The sequence below is a fragment of the Cryptotermes secundus genome, unplaced genomic scaffold (genome assembly GCF_002891405.2).
Source record: "Cryptotermes secundus unplaced genomic scaffold, Csec_1.0 scaffold964, whole genome shotgun sequence".
NCBI classification, from domain to species: Eukaryota; Metazoa; Arthropoda; class Insecta; order Blattodea; family Kalotermitidae; genus Cryptotermes; species Cryptotermes secundus.
In genome coordinates this window covers 1517259-1540159 of record NW_019725428.1, presented here as the reverse complement: position 1 = coordinate 1540159, position 22901 = coordinate 1517259, and the positions used below count along the sequence as shown (strand labels likewise).

General features: G+C 44.4%; 1 protein-coding gene across 5 annotated transcripts in view; it reads right to left on the bottom strand.

Moving 5' to 3' along the window:
* The window catches only part of LOC111863426 (protein Fe65 homolog), a 323054-nt gene that overhangs the window by 189948 nt on the left and 110205 nt on the right, over positions 1-22901 (bottom strand). For all 5 annotated transcript variants that reach the window (XM_033751060.1, XM_033751062.1, XM_033751061.1 and 2 more), the window contains one exon: positions 2687-2931. In XM_033751060.1, coding sequence (XP_033606951.1) covers positions 2687-2864 — 178 coding nt within the window. In that variant the 5' untranslated portion in view covers positions 2865-2931. The remainder of the gene's footprint in view (positions 1-2686; positions 2932-22901) is intronic.

The following is a 22901-nucleotide window of genomic DNA, read 5'->3' as shown; positions in this document are numbered from 1 at the left end:
ACCCACGATGCGGGCTTCCGAGCGATCGAAAACAGTGCATGCCTTAGACCGTTCGGCTACCGTGACCGACAACTAAGCAAATAACCAGACAAGTATCCCGCTAAGTACGGGATTAAAGAATTAACAAAAGGATTTGTCAACTACAATTAAAGTATGAAACAGCCTGTAAATAAGCGACCGTTTAACAGACAACCATATAACTATGCAACGAAGTAACGAAGCAACAACTCAACTTCTAGAGATCTCATATAAACGAACAAGGAGCTCCATGACGGCAGTTTACCAATGACGGAAACAAATCACTGAAAGACCTTAGAATATTTCCACAGTTGGGTACAGAGGTGGCAAGTACAAATGGAGAGGAGAGGAACTTATGTACAGAGGCGACCAAGGTTTCTGCGCCCTACTTCCAGCAATGTCGCGTTTACATTGAAACCAAACTTGGCCATACTTCAGGGTCACACCTCGTGCAATTCTAACCCCAAACCATTTCCACTGGCTTAAATGAAACAAGAAGAAAAGGGATACTGGAAAACATTTTGCAGAAAATTATACGGGAACATTCCCGAAGTATTTGCTTATTAAACAAATGTTACTCCACAACGGTATTTCAAAATTAAAATTTTATCTAAACTTCGTTCTTCAATTGAACCAGTCCTTCTAGCCGCACTATGACACTGGGTACAACTCAGCCACTAACAGAAATCAGTACCAGGAATCTTCCTGTGGTAAAGGGCAGCTGACAACATTACCGCCATCCGTGAACCGATTGTAAAGAAAATGTGAGAGCCTCGAAGTCTCACATCCCTACGGGACTCCACGGCCCATTACAGGGACAGATTTCTTAATCTATATTTATACGGTTTCTTGCTTTTTGTTAATGATAAAAGAACTGACTACGAAATATAAAACATTCTATGAACGGTCCGTACTTCTCGGGCCGGTCTTTGTGTAGCGCGTAATGAGAAGTACTGCAAGAAGTAGCGAAGGAAGGGGCTACTGCTACGCTGTGGGAGAGTAGCATAGTGACGCACTATCTCTCTGTGTATCTGTCTACCTATGGCTCTACAGCCCTTGTGGCCCTTGGCCGCTTCTTCAGTTTCTCAATCTATACACAGTCGGTAGGACTTTTTGGACGTGGCATCAGCCCGTCGTAAGGCCGCTACCTACACACAGAATAAACCATACAGACATCAATGCCTCAAGTGGGATTCGAACCCACTCTCCCAGTGCTCCAGCGGGCGAAAACGGTTCATGTCTTAGACCGTGCGACCACTGTGATCGCCCGGTAACGCACTATACCTAAAGTAAAAGGAACAAACTTATACCTGTGCTTAATTAATTTAGGACCAACCCATTAACTTCGGCACTAGATGGATGTGAGTGGTCAGTCTCACGCTCCTGCCGCAGTGTCCCGAGGAAACAGCCCATCTACCCACTGTATAGGAGGTTGGGCGGGTCCCAGAAGCGGCCTGGACGTTATGAAGAAAAGAAAAATTGCTTGTCCCTACAGGGAGTCAAATGAGGCAAGCTCTTCCTGCCGCCTGCTTCTTGCTTGGCTCAATCTTCGGGATGAGTATGAAGGGAGTACGTTCCTTCAACACGCCTGCGGACCTCTACTCGGCTACACCGCGTTACATCCCAAAATACAGAATTTATCATAGACACGACTGCGAGAATCTCAACTCCAAAATTATGGTTATTAATATTACTTACTTACTTACTTACTCATGGAACTGAGCCCTTCTTGAGGAGCCGCCAATTCTGCAGCTACTCAAGAATTTCCCAGCATTTTATGGAACCCCGAAGGTTCATCACCGTGTTCACAAGAGCCCACCACTGGTCCCTATCCTCAGCCAGATTTATCCAATCCATACCATCCCATCCTATCTCTCTAAGATCCATTCTAATATTGTCCACCCACCTACGCCTTGGTCTTCCCTGTGGTCTCTTTCCTTCTGGCTTTCCCACCAATATCCTATACGCATTCCTCGTCTCCCCCATTCGTGCTACATGACATGCCCACCTCATCCTCCTTGACTTGATCATTCTAATTATACTTGGAGAACTTAGGTCGTTTATCCAAGGAATCAGTCCAGGTCCGAGGCTTTGTGTTCATTTTCGTAACATACTGATTTTTTACGGTGAGGAGTTGTTAGCCCCACGCCCAAACCCCAAACTGGAGGGCCACCCCTTGTCGGCTTTCCGCGAATGCTTACTCAGTATATTCGCAGCTTCCCTCCAAACCTGGAGGGCGTCTCGTCCATCCGCAACCTGAGGACGCGCCATGCCGTGGTGACAGTAATAATATTACTATCAACAAAAATCCTCGGTATTCGCGAATTACGCATGTCTTTCATACCAAATAGCCAGCTATGGAAAGGCAGACCGATCCTGCCTCTTTCGCCTTACCCCTCCTCAACCCCCTCACCAGGAAACGGGACACGGCACCAACTATAGATGCAGCAAAATTATTCCGAACCTCGCTGGCCGTTACAAATACAAACGGCGGTTGGCCAGTCAGCCCAAATACAAGGAGGAATGGGAAGACCGCCAAGCGATAGCGCATACGGAGAGAACCCAATCTTTCTTGTGCCACCCTCCTTCGTAATCCCTTCCCTTCTTCCTGTGACGCGGCTCAAGGTCGGAGATATTCTGCGGAGAGTGAACAAAGCCAAGAACTTACCAAGGAAGATATCATCGTCGTCCACTGTAGCGGGGTTAGCCGTAAGAGCTGCCATCCCTTGGCAGAGGGTGAGCAGGGTGAAGTAAGGGCTGCGAGTACCAAATGCGGGGCTGCTCAGCAGACTCACAGTGCTCAGAGGCGAAGCTCCTATTCGATTCAGGAATTCGCCACACAACATCCCTCGCAGGCAGGTTAAGGGGTGGGGGTGGACAGGTGCTCGTAACTACCACACTACTTGGGTTCACCTGAAACAACCACAACAGCAAGCATATGTAGCAACAAAAGCATATCCTTCTCAGGTTTGTGGTATCCATGCTTACCACTCCTCACATACGTCACACCTTGAGACAAAAGCCCGTTGTTCCTGGTCATTTCTTGGCCGTCTCCATTATATTCACTTATGGCTTCATGGGAAAATTTTTTAAGTGAATCAACCGAACTGAATTCTATGCAACTGAATCCTTCTTTAAAAGCTAACTGTTGCTGAGCCATTCAAGAAAATCCAGAAATGTTATAGAATCCGGAGGTTCATGGTCGTGTTCACAAGAGTTTACCATTGGTCCATAACCTGAACCAAACGACTTCAGTCCACATCCATCCATCCTATTTAAGATCCATTATAATATTATCCTACCTTCTAGACCTACTTTGACCCTGAAGAAAGAGACCCGGTTACCGATTGGCCAGGAAGCTGAGGACACCCAGCACAAACGCAGTGGCGATAGGGAAAAAATGCGGCCGCTGTAGGAAGCCGAATCCCGGGCGCCCGGGGCATGGCCAGTTTATTTTCAGGGGCACGGGGTAGCGTAGTTGGTTCAGGCACTAAGCTACAAGCCGGAAGGTCGCGGGTTCAAGTCCCGATGAGGTCACTGAATTGTTTCAATTTACTTAATCCTTCCAGCCGCACTATAGCCCTGGGGTCGAGTCAGCCTCTAACACAAATGAGTAACAGGAATATTCTTGGGGGTAAAGGGCGGCCGGCGCGTAGAACTGCCAACCTTGCCGCCATCTATGAGCCGATTGTCTAGAAAATGTGAGAACCTCAACATCTCCCAACCATATGGACCTCCACGGCCTGTTACAGGGATACCTTTACTTTTTGTATTTAATATTTTCAGATATACATACAGCAATTAACAGTTTCTGGGTAGTGCTGTCTAAGACACTGTTCTAAGCGTATACAAAGGAGTTACGCGCATTTCGCATCAATGCAACTTCGTACGGTTTCATTGAGTTCCGCGGTTTTGAGTTAAGTACCCACTATTTCTAAGGCAGCTAAGCTATCGCATAAGGGAGAACGCGATAGCGTAGTTGGTTGAGACACTATCCTACAAGGCGGAAGATAAAGGGTTCGATTCCCGATGAATTGGATTTTTATTTGACCTAATCCTTCCAGCAGCACTATGGTCCTGAGGTCGATTCAGCCTCTAACAAAAATGAGTACCAGGAATCTTCCTCGGGGTACAGGGCTGCCGGCGTGTAAGGCTGACAACCTCAGCGCCGTCTGTGAGCAGACTGCCTAGCAAATGTGGGAGCCTCGAAGTCTCACAACCCTATGGGTCTCCATGGCTTCTTACTATCGCATAACTCGAGGGAGAATACAGGAGCTGTGTCTGCCACTGCAGCAAGCAAGAATCTGGATATATGCTATTCGTGGAAGTTAAGCGATCTACTTGAATTCCTGCCGACCATTCCGGCCGTGCGGTCTAAGGCACGAAATGCCTTCTCCCGTTCAAACATTGGGATCGCGGGTTCGAATCCAACTCGAGGCATCATTGTTTGTGGTTTTCTGCGTTTGTATTGTTATTTGTGGGCTTTGTGATAGGCTGATCCCCCGTCCAAGAAATCCCACTGTCTCTTAGATTCATAGTTTTAGATTAATTCTAAATAACAACAGGCTAAAGACCCTAATCCGTCAAGGTAGATGAAAAATATGTTGATCCCTCAACAATAACAGATTCATCAATATTAGGTAATGTGAGGCTTGTCTTATGGAAAAGCAAAGGTAAGGCATTCACAGTGCCCAATTGCGTTCCTTCCTTCTCCTATGGGCTTGAAGAGCAAACGAACTGCTTTTATAGGCCCTGCAATGGAAGTGCTTTCTGTAGCCATGGTCAGAGTTACACTATAACATTACCGTAGTCAGCGATGCATACGCAACCAAATCCCGCGTCAACAAACCCGGATTTGTGGGTGTATCAATATACAGAGGGCGCGCTTCCTTTCCCGTTTGAACCGCATGGCTCTGAATGTAATCTCATCTGAGAAGATCTGAATGGAATATCTATATATATTCACATACAGAAGAAGAGTCACGCAACTAGTTGCTTTCTTTCAGACCACAAAAAGGAGCGAGCAGGAACACAAAAATACGAATAAAAAGGAAAATTTCTTCCGTAACAATCCATTATGAAATTAGACATCTATGATATAGATATCTCTAAATTAGAATATACAAAACTATCATTTTACCTGTGGTTCTGTATGGGTGTGAAACTTGGTCTCTGACATTAAGGGAGGAACACAGACTGAGGGTGTTTGAGAACAGGGTGTTGAGGAGAATATTTGGACCGAAGAGAGATGAAGTGATAGGAGGTTGGAGCAAACTGCATAATGAGGAGCTTCATAACTTGTACTCTTCTCCAAGTATAATTAGAATGATCAAGTCAAGGAGGATGGGGTGGGCAGGGCAAGTAGCACGAATGGGGGAGAAGAAAAATGCACATAGGATATTAGTGGGAAAGTTAGAAGGAAAGAGAGCACTGGGAAGACCAAGTCGTAGGTGGGTGGACAATATTAAAATGGATCTTAAGAGGGAGAGGATGGGATGGTATTGATTGGCTTGATCTGGCTCAGCCAAGGGACCAGTGAATGGCTCTTGTGAACACGGTAATGAACTTTCAGGTTCTATAAAATGCTGGGAAATTCTTGAGTAGCTGCAGATTTGGCGGCTCCTCAAGAAGGGCTCAGCCCCATAAGTAAGTAAGTTAGTAAGTACGTAAGTCAATGGCCACACAACTTTCTGTTAAGTACCTCTAATATCAAATTTAATCAAAATCCGTCTAGCGGTTCTCGAGTTAATACATGCTCACAGACAGAAACGATAAGTTAAGCTTATGATATTCGTGCAAAAAAAAAGTATATGTTTATTTTGTTTAATTAAGTTTATCTGGCGACACTTTCTGTTGCTCAGTCTACAGAGCGTCAAATGGGTGGATGACCAACGAATAATGAATTTGAAATGATTTAGAAGAAAGCGGCAGGGGCCTAATTTGAGGCTTTACCCCGGCATTTTCCCAGAGGGACTAGGTTAAACCATAAAAAAACCCTAAGGATACCCGGTCTCAGGGCTCTCCCGAATACGCACAGAAGCAGAATAATAAATACGCATAGGGAATGGGTTGTAACGCCGTGTTTCTCGGAAAGAGTCCAATATTTCTGAGGTGGCAAGCTGAGCTGAGCTGGTTTCTTGCTTCCCTTACACTTCGACCCTAAACGTGAAGGCGTTATGCTCATAATGCTTGACATCTGCAGCCATACTAGTATGATATATACATGTAATAATAAAAATAAAACCTTCCTTACTCTGGAGCCTGGATAGCACAGTCGGTATGGTGCCTAGTTATGGATTGGACGACCGAGGGGTCGGAATTCGAGTAAGGGGGTAAGGCGGACGGGGCATGAAGCTAACCACTCACCTCCAACTAGTACCGAGTACAAGAAAATGTGGATCTATACATGCACTCCCCCATACGCCTTCATGGCGTAGTGCTTGATTAGTTAAACACAGGGACAATTTTACCAAATTTATTTCGTTACTCTGTATCGAGCCAAATGCTGGGTCAGAGATAAAGTCCCAGACTTAAAGACCGTGAATATTACAATTACCGCCTCTGTGGTCTAGTGGTCAGAGTTCCTGGCTACAAATCCAGAGGGCCGGGGTCGATTTCCAGCGCTACCAGATATTCTGAGAAGTAGTGGGTCTGGAACGGGGTCCACTCAGCCTCGAGAGGATAACTGAGGAGCTATTTCAAGTAAATAGCGACTCCGGTCTAGAAAACTCAAATTAACGGCCGTGGGGATCCGTTGCGCTGACCACGTGACACACTCTATACGCAAAAGTTGGCACTAACTTCGCCGATAAGCGGCGCTCGCTCGGTCCGTATGGATCGCTTGTAGACTAAAACCATGGAGTTTGTTTTGTATTTTAAATACAGGCAGAGCGTTTAATCAGATTTTGTTTATCCAGAAAGAAGCTCTTGTATGTTCTAAAAAAGGGCATATTGCTGCTCGTACATGGCTGTCAGGAGCGCCAAAAATCTGTGCCCCCCATGAGTTACAGTAATAAAACCATTCCTACATCACACTATCTATCCACATGGTTCTACGGCCCTTTGTTGGACCTTGGCCGCTTTTTCAATTTTCTTTATTTTTTCACACATTTGGTAGGACTACTTGGACGGGGAATCAGCCCGTCGCAAGACCACTGTGCACACAGGACAACACAAACACTGAATAAAAGCACGCACACATCCATGCTTCGAGTGGGATTCCAACCCACGACCCCAGTGTTCATGCGGGCGAAGACGGTTCATGACTTAGACCGCGCGGCCTCTGTGACCGGCTCCTCCTACATCAAACTGGGTGCAGACAACAATTCACTGGCAAGACGCAAACTTAACACGACCGAAGAACCTAATTAGCTGTCAACCGGTATAGGGTCAGAGCGCTAAAACCGGAATGTCCCAAATAAACTCCACACAGATGAGAATTACCTACCCTCCCTCCGACAGTAAGGCTGCTGTAAATCCTTTAAGACTCTCTCTGGTTTATACGAGTCGCTGACTAAACCAATACTGACATCCTTCCAACCAGACCACCCAGCCGACAGCTTCCGTTTGTTTCATTGGGACCTTGTTCTTCAGGCACTGCACAAGTCGTACACAGCTCGCGGTCTTACTGGATAATGTGGAGATTCGTAATTTGTACTCTTCATCAAATCATCATAATCTTCTTCTTCTTCTTCCTTGCCGGATAAGCCCTTCTGGCCTGTTCCCACTCAGAATTAATATGCAACTATGGATTTCATACATAATAGATAGACTCCTTGGATGGGTGATCAGCCCCGTCGCAAGACCACTACCTACACAGAATGAACGCACAGATATACATGACTCGAATGGGATCGGTACCCACGATCCCCGTGTTCGAGCGGGTGAAGACGGTTCATGCATTAGACCTCACGGCCACTGTGATCGACAAAATGTTAGTATGACGATCAAATTAAAAACACAGACGATCACAGAGACCGCTCGGTCTAAGCCGTGTAGTGATATCTACCGCCTGAACACAGGATTGTGCATTCGAATCCTGCCAAGGGCATGGATGTGTGTCCGCGTGTTTTCTGTGTTTGTGATGTCCTGTAGAGGTAGAGGCCTCACGATGGACCGATCCCCCGTCCAAGGAGATGCACCAAATATCAACAACCAAGATCCGCAAGCGGAAAACGAATGGTCCGCACTGACTTGTCGTGCCGCACAAGATAAATAAATCAGGATCAGAAGGACGGTGCATACAGAAAGAAAGTATACAAAGTTCTGGTCGGGAAACCATAACGGAAGATACAACTTAACAGACACAGGAGTAGGCTGGGCAATAATATTAAAGTGGATCCTACATCAATAGGGTTGGATGGTCTGAACTGAATCAATATGGCTCATGACAAATTCTTGTGAACACAGTAATGAACCTTAGAGTTCCATAAATGTGGGGAATTTGAATATCTGAACAAATATTACTCGTTGATTTTCAAAGTTGACCTCTCGCTGACGGAGTCTGCTCACTGCCCTGCTTTCCCTTTTGCCTTTCTCTTTTTTCCTCCATTTTATTTGCTCCTACTCTCTTTCATTCTCTCTCACTACATTATCATTTCTTTCTTCCTTCCTACCTACCATTATTCCTCTCCTTTCCTTTACTTCCACTCATTTTTCCCCATCTTTCACCTTCATTCCTTGATATTCCATCGGCTGAGTTACTTATTTACGACAGTTTTAGTCCCCTTTCAGACAGTAACAAATTTATGTGCATAACTGTATTACTTAGCAAAGCTGTATCAATCGTTAAACCTACGTGACGTCGGATGGAAGGTACTGGAAGCTGAAGCGTTGATACTGTAGGGAAAGATGTCCAACTATCAACGTAGGTTTACATTGTCGCCTGAAATATTTCCTATTACTATGGATTGGTTCTTAGGTAATTTAAACACTCTCAAATTGCATCTTGCAAGATTGGGAAAACGGGAAGTCGAACATTAATTATTAGTAATTAAGGATTTGGAAGGAGGTGATTATGGGAAATATCAACGCATTTGTCTGCAACGACCAAAGAGAACCCCTAGAAACCTCAGTCAGGACAAATGGCAACTACCGGAATACGAGTTACCGCTATAATAATTTACCCCAACTGATTATTACTTGTATGTTCGGCGAGTCAACAAACATGAGGAATAACTTAATAATGATTAATTAATAATATTAATAACTTAATAAATCCCGATGAGGTGGATTTCTTTCAATTTACCTAATCCTTGAAGCCGTACTATAGCCCTGGGGTCGACTCAGCCTCTAACAGAAATGAGTACCAGGAATCTTCCTGGAGGTAAAGGGCGGCTGGCGCGTAAAGCTAACAACCTCAACGCCATCTATGAGCCGACTTTCTAGAACATGTGGCAGCCTCAACATCTCACAACCCTATGGCCCTCCACGACCAGTTACAGGGATACCTTTACTTACTTTAATAACTTAATAAACTTGTAGTTTCAGATAACGATTTGTAAGCTATTACGTAACAAATTTAATTTCATTTTACAAAATTGTTTCCAGTTTTAGTAAATGATCCAACTTAACTTTTAACTCAACTATTTTGTATATTTCAACGTATTACAGCCGACACAGGCCTGTAAGTTATTTTTCCTCTCTCAATTTGAAGGAAAATAAAAACCGGATATAAGCTCTAAAACAAATATAATGAATCCATCGGATATCAAATATCGAAGTTGACTGTTTGTACATATTGGGCACAATCTGCTCTAATAATATTCATGTTTAAACTGGGAAGCGTAACATATGATTGCATTTCCTTTACAGTCGATAATTTTAATTAATCTGTATTGGAATAAAATTCACAATGAAGTTTCGTGAACTCTCTAAGTGGCAAATTAAGTTCATATCACCGTTTTCGATTTGATACCGTATCACAAATGTAACCATTAAAGGAAAATGGCTTTATGTCTGTCAATTTGGTGCCTCTTTCGGGATTTCTCCAGCACATTTACCTCAATATAAATCCAGTCCACTAACTTCACCCTACAGGGTTTCATAAAGTCTATACGACATTGATTCGTCCCATCCACACAATTTCCTACGTTCTCTATGGAAGTCAAGATTCTCTGTCGAGTTGAGGAAAGCATCCCACTGGACCCCACTGTGGTCCAGCTCAACCCAATCCACATTCTCATACCATAACCAATCTCTGTCAGGGGGAAAGTCGTGAGTTATTTAACGTCTGTTTTAACAGCAGTGGTTCGATTTTCAAACAAGACATATCGTTTGTATGCGTTTAGCTGGAGCATCGGTAATAAGACTGCTACATTATTTAGGGTATCGAGAACAAGAGTTTATATAAGGTTATGCTGACATACATGAATTATGGAAAGACAACATCAGCGAGGAGGAACAGTGGGCGAAAATGAACACTGACAGACATGGAGAACCACTGTTTCGAAAAATCACACAACTACTGAAGCTCAGGTAACAGCACGACTGAGTATTCATTTTGAGGTCCCTGTTTCCACAAAAACCGTCCGGCGTGAGTTTCACAAATCCAACATCCACGGTACGGCTAAATGCTAAACCTTTGATTACTGAAATTAATGCTCAGATGCATAAACTATGGTTCATGATCACAAAACCTGGACGTCAGACAACTGGAAATAGACACGTGATGTGGTCAAATGAGTCGTCCTTCACGCTGTTCCCTACATCCGTCAGGAAGAGTTTACGTTTGGAGAACACCCATGGATGCTTGCAATCCCGAATGCCTGGTTCCAACAATGAAACGCGGGGAGGTTCTGTGATGGTTCGGGCAGCAATGTCGTGGTACAGTATTCTGTTGCTCCCATTATCGCCCTTTATGGCCTAATTACTGCAAAGGAGTACGTGGTCGGGTTGGGTAATCAGGTGCACCCCATAATCCAGACGTTATTTCCGAAAAATTATGCACTTTTCAAAGATGACAATGCTCCCATTCACACAGCTGGAACAGTTTAGTTATGGTTTAAAGAACATAAAGGTGAACTTTGACATCTTCCATGGCCAGCACAATCACCAGATTTGAACATCACTGAACCAATCTGGTCAGTTTTGAAGACTAGAGTGAGGAACAGATTCCCACCTCCAACACCTCTAAAGTAATTTGAAGATGTTGTTCAAGAATGATATAAAATTCCGCTCGAGAAAGTTCAAAACGTTTAAGAGTCTATTACAAGAAGTATTTCAAGCTGTATTGAAGGCAAACGGTGGTCCAACATCATATTACTAAAGAAATCTGTACAGTATCTGTAGTGTTACCATTATTTTTTCCAAACCCCTGTATGCACCAAGAGACGCGGTATTACATCTCAAAAGGCCATCACAGTAAAACAAACGCGAAAGCCTCAAATTTCATACTACATTAGTCACTAAAAACATATTATTTTTGTATCTTGTTGTAAGCCTAATTGAACAGGGATTATTCAATCGGTATAAAGTCTAGGCTACATCCTGGACTACCGCAGAATTGGGGTTCGATATCTAGAAGGGGCCAACAATTTTTTCTCTTCTCCACAGCGTCTAGACAGGCTCTAGGGCCCGCCCAGTCTCCTATCCAATGGACACAGGGAGCTTCTTCCCCGAGACTAAAGCAGCCAGGGCGTAAAGCTAACAGCTATACACCCATTTCCTCTACAGGTCTTCATGGCGCTGTGCTTAATCAAGCATACAGTCAACTTTCCCCCCCCCCCTTGGCACTACAGCCCCAGTGGGCCTAGGCCTACCTCCATGAACTTCTCCGTTCACTTCGGCTTTGCTAGATCTTACACATTCGGTAGGACTCCTTGGGCGGGTGATCAGCTCGCCGCAAGGCCTCTACCTGTAGACAAACACAGAAAAACGCATACAAACATCCATGCCCTGAGTGGGATTCGAACCCACGATCCCGGCTTCCGAGCGAGCGAAGACAGTGCATGCCTCTGACCGCTCGGCTACCGATAGTCAACTTTACCTACCCACAAATAATATCCTGGGTCACTATCACATCCTAATAGCACCATCCGGCCTCCAGGTGTACATAATTTGGTATCCTTTATCTTGGAAGTACTGTTTTATTTCTCATGTCTGTACGGATGACGAGATATATGCCATTCATGCATTCATTTCTTACGTCATATTATTGGAGTTGTAACCATCCAAGTGGCAGCAATTGGAATTGCGTGATCCAGCAAGCCAGGAGAGGCGGAGCCTACGAACGTGCTCACGTAATATACGGGAGGCGGCACCACCCCCTGGCGGCAGTTCCAGCAGACTCAATGGCGCTATATATATACGTTTCGCACCACACATTCATATCCGCGTTCGGGAACCTCACTAAGTACAGTGTTCGACAACCACACAGTTTCCGCCTTGAGAAACACAAATAGATGCAGTGGGCAGTACAGTAAACCCTCACTAACCCGGATTTATTTGGAACAGGTCTTCCGAATTAACCGATAATACGGTCTAATGAAGCAAAAGATAGGGCTAAAAGACAAAAACAAAACTTAGAAAGCAAATAAATGGAAAATTTAATAATACAGGTAGTACCGATGAAAAAAAAAAAAACAAATATCACTGAAGCAGTTTCTTCCTCTGTTAGATGCTGAAATTCAGTGTCTCCTTCGTCAAGTTTAAGCCAATCTTGGATATTTCTTGCGCGATTTCAGTCTCTCCAGCAGCCCTCAACACAGTCCGAAAGCCCCCTTGCTCCTATATCCCAGTGTCTTTGAAAGCATGTACTCAACTGTAAAAAGAATTTTTCATTTTTCATATTTCGATCCGGATTATCATACATCCGGACTAGCGAAGATTTACCGTACTATCTCCTGTGACGCGACGCCATGTGTTCGGGCGAAGGCTCACCAAGTTGTGCTCTTGCTCGGGGTTTCCCGACCCTAAAAACGTACCGGACCGGACGGTGTCACGTACCAGAAGACGATACTTTTCATACTAGACGCTGAGAGACGTCTAGTTTAGGCAGACCACCTCTGAAAGAGACGCTTTCGGTTTGCACGCCTGCACAATAACGCTGTTTCAGGAACTGGAAGAGACCAGGCATTTCTTCCGTTAAATTTAATTTGGTTCAAAGCTTTGTTCCTTTAAGGTCTGGAGATTCCTTTTAGTTAAGAAGAGGCCTTGACTTTTAGAGGCTCCCTCGCTGCAACAGCGTGATTTCTTTTTATTATAGGTTGTTTTAGGGTTCCTTTAACACATCTGGTATTAACTTGAAACAGGTCTAAAGGTTCCTAACAGTGATTTAATATTATCATGGGAGTACTTTCATTAGACACCGTCCACTGTTTACATCAAAAATGTTTACGACGTTTCGGAGTTGGTTCTGCCTTCGCTAAAGATAAAAGGAAATACTATCTATTCTGTAGGGTCTCTATCTTCGCATTCAGGTGTCGGTTACAAACCTCGAACAGGAGATCGGACACGTGACTAAGGTCTTTCGTAGCCTGCCACAGACCAGGCAAATGCCAGGGCAGTATGCCAACCTTACATCATGCCATAAATGTTACTTTCCACATGCCATTCAGCTCATTATTCAGTAATCAACGTATAATTCGGCGCTATACAGTCTGACCTGCTAAGAGCGTCGTTATATAATACATATACTCCGTGGCCTGTAGTCCGCAAGCAAGCTATACCGACCGAGCGACTGCCGCTTGTCGGAGAAGTTAGTGCCAACTTTAGCGGATAGAGTGTGTAGCGTGGTCAGCGCAACGGATCTCCACGGCAGTTAATTTCGATTTTCTAGACCGAAGCCGCTACTTTTCCATTCAAGTAGCTCCTCAATTGTCCTCACGAGGCTGAGTGGACCACGTTCCAGACCCATTACTTCCCAGAAAATGTGATAGCGCCGGGAATAGAGCCCGGATCTCCGGATCTGTAACCAGGAACTCTGACTACTAGACCACAGAGGCGGTCGAAACAAATAAACAAATAAATAAATAAAATTGTCGCAAGCCACTGACACTCACACTACTTTTTACTATAACATCGGCCCTCACGGTTGTGAAACGTCGAGTCTGCCAAATTTTCTAGACAATCGGCTCACAGATGGCCGCCCTTTACCCCTAGGAAGAAATCTGGTACTCATTTCTGTTAGAGGCTGAGTCGACACCAGGGCCGTGGTGATGTTGGAAGGGTTAGGCCAATTAAAAAAATCCAATGACTTCATCGGGAATAGATCGGGAAGGTCGCAACCTTCCGACAAGTAGCATAGTGCTTGAACCAACTACGCTACCCTCCACCAATCGCACTTAATAAACTACAATTAAGTAAAAGGTTATGTTGCCCTGTTCTTATTTAATTAAGAACTGTGCCATGAAGACTCACCTCCAAGTAGTGCCGAGGTCAAGAATACGTGGATCTATACAGCCACTCCCCCGTACGTCTTCATGGCGTACTGCTTAATTAGTTAAGCACAGGCACATTGCCGTTTACCTTATATATGACATGAAGACGTAGGGAGGAGTGGAGGTATAGCCTGATCATTTGACTATAACAGAGTGCACCCTCGATAATCGGAAGTAAAGCTAAAGCTTTCCCTGTAACAGGCCGTGGAGGCCCATAGGGTTGTGAGATGTTGAGGTTCCCACATTTTGGAGACAATCGACTCACAGATGGCGGTGAGGTAGTCAGCCTTACGCGCCGGCCGCCCTTTACCCCCAAGAACATTCCAAGAATATTCCTGGTACTCAATTCTGTTAGAAGCTGAGTCGATCCCAGGGCCATAGTGCGGCTGGAAGGATTGGGTAAATTGAAAAAAATCCAATGACCGCATCGGGATTCGATCCCGCGACCTTCCTGCTTGTAGCACAGTGCCTCAACCAACTACGCTACCGCGTATTTCTGCTAACTGAGATGTCCCCATGACCGATGAATCTTCCATTTCCGTAAATGTTTTCCATATAATCTATATGGAGAATAATAAAGTGAGAGACTAAAGACGTTTCTCAATTGCTTCCATTCGGTGATTTATGACTGTATTCCACGTGCTAGTAAATCACGTGTGTACCTTTACAGCAAAATCCTCTAATAAGACGACTGGATATATTTTCTGCAACAATTTCAATTAATTATTTGAATCTGAGGTTCTAACAGCGGTCATTACGAAAAGTGACAATTGTAAAATGTGACGCCGTGTGTTCCGGTAGGAGTTCATTGACGTTTCGAAGGAAAGTACTGCCTCCATTTTCACGATCGAAGAGTAAGCCAACTAATCAAGAAGCAAGCAGCAAGATGGGCACTCAGCTAACTCGAGGAAACGGACCTTATGATTATAAAGTTGGAAGGACAACAGGGCAAGACTACGGTCAGCAACTACACCCCGCCATCCCGACGCCGAACAGTCCGCCTTCACAAAGCTTACGGAATGAATTTACGTAATCAGAGAACGTCAATGAACAGACATTTCCAAGCAAGCATGCACGTGGCGTCCCTCTGACGGCTCTCACGTAACACTTCAATAGCAGTACAGCAGTCGGGACAGCTGAGTCGGGCTGGACGATCGGGGTTCGATTCCCGGCAGAGAAAAAGATTTTTCTCTACTCCACAGCGTCCAAAACGGCTCTGGGGCTCACCCAGTCTCCTATTCAATGGGTACCGAGGGCTATTTCCTTAGCGATAATGTGGCCGGGACGTGACGCTGACCACTCACATGTGGTGTCGAGGTCAAGAATGGTGGAGCTATATCTCCACTACCCCATATGTCTTCTTGGCATGATTAAGCAAGGGGACGATTTCACCTTCACCTTACTCGGACAGCAGATGAAAGCAAGAGCCATAAAAGTACTGGCTGTAGTAGTAGCAGTAGTAGTAAGAGGTACCTCAAGTAGAATAGTAAAAAGAGGTAGCATAAGCAGTAGTAGTGGTAGTAATCTCGGACCGCATACGCGTATAACATATAAAATATTTGTCTGAATAATTTATTGGTGTATCTTCAGTTCAACTTTGAAAATGTACCAATAAATTATTTAAGCAGATATTTAGTACGCTGAAGTGTGTATACATTTTTCGGGCCCCTTTGTATATGTCTCACCTTTTCGAGTAAACACCTTCAACGACATTTACCATTCAACATCATGCATTCCTCTCGTCTTCCTATTTTCTATATGTCCAGCCAATTTCAACTGCCTCCATTCAATGCCCTAAATCTAGACAAGGTGTGCAAAATATAATCATCCATTTATGTATAATTTTTAATCTTTCTGTCACTCCATGTCCATTAGACCTAGTTTCTCTTTACTTCGTGTTCAAAGGCAAATACTTTTAATTGCGTCTTTGTTTTAGACTTGTATTCTAATCTTGGGCCATGTTACTGGCTACCCTGGCACAGTTACTTCGTGATCTTCTTCAGTCACTGCAGGCAGATACCGAATCGCTCTCGAGTTGTTAATACGCCTGATTAATATTCACACGCATCAGACACTGTAAATTTCATAGTATGGAAACATTTGTACCCTGAAAACAGGGTTCGAAATGGTGTCATCACCCAGAAGACTACAATATGAAATCTTCACAGCCGTTAAACCCTCACATCTTACAGATACAGCTCACTGAAATATGAAAATGCTCCATACTAGGAGCCCATTTTATGAATATGTATACGCTGAAAACCTTGAAGTGTGGATCACTAACGCCAGACTTCATCTAAATTCATCCAGTAGTTTCTAATGCGAAACATGAGGATGGAAAGACATGATCTTCAAAACACATTCGCTTCATGGGCATCGTACAAAAAATAAAATAAACTAAAATAATAAACACTGAGAGAGAAATGTTGCGTACTGTCCTCACTTCGCGTAAAGAGTGTCACGAAAAGAAACGCAACTTAAGATAAACCGGGAAAGAACAGTATAATTCTGCAATAAACAAGGACCCATAACAGTGACTTTTATCTCCACCTCGAGTCAACAACGCAGACCCCACCGTGGGGGGGGGGTTGTTCTCATCGTAGTTAACGACGTGCAGGGGCCGCGCCCTAGCTCAAGGGGTTAATCGCTGGCTCTCCACCGCGGCGGCCCGGGTTCGATCCCGGGTCTGGTCAAGTTGGATTTGTGGTGGACAAAGTGGCGCTGGGGCAGATTTTCTCCGAGTACGTCGGTTTCCCCTGCCAATCTTCATTCCACCAATTTATCCACAATCACTCTCACCTATCATCTGGAGCTGGTACAATAGGCCAGAAGTGGCCGCAGTACAAGGGACTTAGTCCCACCCCACTAGCAATAAAAAATAACGACGTACAGGGTTGTTTCTTACGTCACTGTGTCTTCATAAAGGAAATTACATGGAAACGGCTGTTGCGCCTGGGGACAAAACTGAAAATATTACAAAGCGGCCGTTTCTTCTCATGTTTCGGCATATTTCTACTCAAATTCAACTCACTTGTTGAGGTACGTTACGGAACACTTAGACTGCTACCGATCACTTGCCTCAAATAGCATTCTCTTCTCTGCACCTCTCACCTTCCTTCATCCCATGTACGTAAGTTACCACAGTTGGAGACGCGGGGCTTGACACTTGCGGGTGAAGAAAGGGACAAAAAGACTCCCGTTCGTTATGCAGTCCCGCATTCTTTGCATGTCCAAAGATCAGAGTCGCCAACAGTTCAAAATGCTGGCCAAGACGGAAAAGCAAACTGCTAGGAGCAGTCCTTTTTGTAGGGCTGATCCGGTAAAAGCCGTGAAGTTGGCTACCCGTCTAACTAGGCCAGATGTCTTAACTGCCCGCATTTCTACGTGACCGCAAAATATTCCATGACGCTGTCAGCATCTCAGCCTACATAGTGGCGAATGCTATGGTGAACAATAAATTGGAAAGCATCTGAAAGGAAGAGGTCGTGGCCAAAACGATAGTACTACATCGACATTTACTTGGATGGACTGACTGAAATTAAGAAAAATTTAAATCATGTGTGTCCCGGCCGAGATTCGAAACGAACATCTCCCGAATGAAAGGTTAGAGTGTTACCGCTATACCAACCTGCTCGGTGCAAAATTATATTAACCGGCCACCTATTTGCCTCTTATCTTGTCTATCCGCTTGTAAATGACAGCCCAATACAGTGGAGGCCTGCGAAACATCCTTACTGTTTCTTTACCACTTAAAGTTAGTAACCAATCCAAGAAACGACGCAGTTTCTTATTCAATTTACCACGCTGCATTTATACTTCTGGTTTTCACTGGAATTCGTATGAAGAAATATCCTTTGCACATTCACTAATTTCATGTTCTTGTACAATAATTATGTAGTCTGACCGAAAGTCACACAGTAAAAAGGCTTCAAGAAGCTTAACACGACGGCAAATGTATTGGTAACACAACGAGTGAGGAAAGGTAAATACGAGTATATCCCTGTAACGGGACGTGGAGGCCCATACGGTTGTGAGACGTCCAGTCTTACGCGCCGGCCGCCCTTTACCTCCCAGGAAGATTCCAGACACTCATCTCTGTTGGAGACTGAGTCAACACCAGGGCCATAGTGCGGCTTGTAGGATTAGGTCCAATTGAAAAATTCAAAGACCTCATCGGGAATCGAACCGGCGACCTTCCGGCTAGTAGCATACTGCCAACTACGCTACCACGGGCCACAACACAACACAGTACTTCCGTATATAGATGCTAAAGACGCAAAAAAAAAAATGGGGGAGAGTCTTAGCACATTTCCACTTAAGTTGGCCGCGTCTGGGTGAAACGAAGGTAACTAACATAAATGTCTTTCGCTTCAGGTTGGCCAAGAAATTCCTCGCCTTTAACGGAACTCTTTTAAGTTTCATTAACGTGTACACAAACAAATAAAACAAAAAAAAAAACACAAATTCCGTGGCCTATAGTCCGCAAGCGAACTATACCGACCGAGCGACCGCCGCTTGTCAGCGAAGTTACTGCCAACATTTGCGGACAGGGNGCGGATAGGTGTTGCGTGGTCAGCGCAACGAATCCCCACGGCTGTTAATCTCGGTTTTCTAGATCGGAGCCCCTATTTCCTTGAAATAGCTCCTCAATTATCCTCACCAGGCTGAGTAGACCCCGTTCCAGACCAACTACTTCTCAGAAAATCTGGCAGCGCCGGGAATCGAATCCGGGACGTTTGGATCTGTAGCCAGGAAAACTGATCACTAGACCACAGAGGCGGTCACACCACGTTCAAAACAGCCCATAATTCGGTCTTCCTTAAACGGCTGAATCTTCGCTATGCCCTCACATACTACTTTTTAAGATGTCTTCCATATCCCCCCACTCACGCCAAGATCTTCCAAGTGGTCTCTTCTTTCCATGTTTTCCGACTTCATATGGATTTCATCTGTCTCTCATGCCAGCTACATGTTCCGCTCATCTCATCCTTTCGGAATTGATTTGATAGTGATGAGTAGAATTTACGACTCGTAGTTGGAATATCAGGTATCCAGGGCTCATTGTGTTAAAACAGTTTAGGTCAACGTATTGGAATATTGATCAGAAGAGCTACAGCTGTACTCAGCAGATGGCACTGCTCTTCACTACAACTGTAAACTCATTGCTGGATTATCAAGAAAGCTGAATAGCAGAACGACAAAGTGCTAATATCCTCACTGTGTAATTTTCTCTGTGATTCTCCTAATTATATATTCCTGTTCTTCCCAACATTTTGCTCTCAACTGACGAATACTAGCAGACAAAAGACAGTGACCTAACTGCTAGGAAGCACGTGATTTCTCCACTCACGTTTAAATACTAGGTCTGTGAAGGAACGTATTAGCAATTTGGTGAGAAGCTGATTATATTTTGCGAGTGAACTTGTAAAAATTTAAGAGGAAGAGGTCATATTTAAGCTATTATGTATTTGATATCTCCGATGATGCACGGTCTTCCTTCATATGTTTAGGATACCTTGCTCATTATAAACACTTGAACTAAATCGATTTCACGACATTACCTCACACCCTCTCCATACGCACTCAGTGAACACAAAGCTAGCCCAACATGTATTGTCTACATCAAAACTGTAAGACCGTGACTTGGCAATCAATAAACGGTAAAGCTATCCCTGTGCTTATTTACTCGTAATTAAGCACTATTCCATGAAGACGTACTGTGGGGAATGGAGGTATAACTCCACCGTACTTGGCCTCGTCACTAGATGAAGGTGTGGTCAGTTTCACGCATCGGGCCGCCTTACACCCAGACTCGGCTCCAGAGCAGGTCTGAGGCTAAGAAAAAAAATCTTAACCCTGCAGGGAAGCAAACCCCGGCATTCCAGCCCGTAGCTATACCGAGCTATCCTGGCTCCTTTGGTTATCAATAAGCTTGGCCGCTCCATAGCTCATGCTGCCTTCCCACCGCGGCGGCCCGGGTTCGATCCCGGGTCTGGTCAAGTGGCGATGAGGCGGATTTTCTCCAAGTACTTCGATTTCCCCTGCCAATCTTCATTCCACCAAAATCTCCATCATCATAATCACCCGGGGCAGGTACAATAGGCCAATCAGTGGCCGCTGTGCCGAGTGGACCCAGCTGGACTCCACCCCCTACTAGCGAATTAAATTTTTTTATCAATAAGCTGAAATTTAATTAAAAACTGGAGAAGAATAAGTGAGCTGTGAAAACCACAAGGCTCGTACTCGGGAGGTACAAGTTCGAATCCCGGCCGGGACTGGCTATCTTCGTTGAGATGTTTTGTTGAGTGTCGACAGTCCCTCCAGGCAAAAGCCAGGATAGTACCACGATTAAGCCACTAACGCTTCCTTCCAAATCCTTTCCAATTAATCATTCATATATCGCCCTACCACTCGACCCTACAAAGTGTAACTGCTACAGCGTCGTTCATTCTTCCGTAACAAAAGAGATGTTACAGTTTATTTAAGAGGGCTCATTATCAAATACATGCGGTACCGTCGTTGGTTGAGGCACTACTCTACAAACAGGAAGGTCACGGGTTCGATTCCCGGTGTCACTGGATTTTTTTCAAGTGTCCTAATCCTTTCAGCCGCACTACGGCCCTAGGGTCGACTCAGCCTCTAAGAGAAATGAGTACCACGAATTTCCCTGGCTGTAAAGCGCGGACGGCGTGTAAGGCCATCTATAAGCCGACTGTCTAGAAAATGTGGGAGCCACAATTCACAACTCTGTGAACCTTCACGGCCTGCTAGAGGGATAGCTTTACCTTTACCTTACCATTATGAAATACTGGAAGATAAAACAGGAGATGAGGCGCCACAAATGGGGACGATGAAAACGCTTAAGCAATTTTTGTCGAAAAAAACCTGAAGGAAAGAAACAACTTATTAGATCTAGAAAAGATGGAAGGAAGATTAATATAACATGAATCCTAAAATAACAGATGTGAGAGTCAGACTGGAATCATGATATAGTCCAGTGGCGTGATCCTGTGAATAAGACGATGGAATTTCGGGTTATTTCGGAAGCATCTGAGGCCTATCCATCTATCGTAAACGACTATCGTAAAGCGGTTCTTCGCCGGTCACGGTCGCTGAGCGGTCTAAGGCATGTACTGTCCTCGCTCTCTTGGAAACCGGGATCGTGGGTTCTAATCCCACTCAGTGCATGGATGTTTAGTTTGTGTGTGTGCGTTTTTCTGTGGTTATGTACAGGTAGAGGCCTTGCGAGGAGCTGATCACCAGCCCAAGGAGTCCTACCGAATGTGTAAGATCTAGAAAGACCGAAGTGAAGGGAGAAGTTCATGGAGGTAGGCCTAGGCCCACTGGGGATGTAGTGCCAAGAAAAAAAATCAGTTCTTCATATCGATATGACCTAATTTTCTTCACAGTCTCTGCGGGGCATGGAAATACGCTCCGCATAATTTCTTTTGTTTTCTGTCAACAACAAAAAAAATTGCGTTTATCCTCAGTTACATTGTATCGCTCACAATCAGTGGAAACCCCAATTTAAGATTCGTTAATTTAAAGTTTTCCTCGTTTAACGAAAAAATTCAAAGATCCAACTGTTATGTTTATTATATATACGATATACATATATATATACATATATATAATGATTCTTCTTCTGTTTAGTTTTCAATTCCACTGTCTTCAAAGAAAATTAAAATGGAGGTTATAACATTTCAATTATAATTAAACGAGTGACTCTCCCCAGTTTAATAATAATTCTTAATGGGGTCATCTACGGAACAGGGTAATGAACCTTCGGGTTTCATAAAATGCTGGGAAGTTCTTGAGTAGCTGCATAACTGGCGACTTCTCCGTGAATGACTGATTGAGTAATAATCGTCAACTGCTGTACCATAATATTAGTCAGTTCTTCTGGGACATGACGCCGTGTAGTCCGATAGCAGTTCATCGACATTTCAGAGGGAAGTACAGCCTCCACCTTCGCGATCGAATAGTGTGCCGAACAAGAAGAAAACTGAGCAGTTATTGTTTTGTATAAACGTGAAAATTGATCTCGCACTGTAAGGGAAAATCACAGAGCAGAAGCGTGTAAGAAAACGGTACTAGAGAGGTACATCTGCTACTGTAATAAAACCGTGCGAATGGTTCAAGCAAAGTCTGCCGCGTTAGACAATAGCTTTTCAGTCCGCCTGGGCCTGCCGGCTCCGGCGATCTACACTAGCTAGCTGCCTCCATGACTCAATCGTCTACCCCCAACATGGAGACAGTACCTCCGAAATGTCAATGAGAGTCTATCGAACTACACGACGTCACATTCCAGAAGGCAGTAATCTTCACAGCCATAATTTTGACACTCTCAAATATAATGCATAATAGTTCGTTTATGAGGCTTCTACAGGAGTCACGCAGTAGCGTAGTTGGTTGAGGCACTAGACTTACTTACTTACATTTCTTTTATTGCTAGTGGGGTGGGACTAAGTGCCTTGTACTGTGGCCATTTCTGGCCTATTGTAC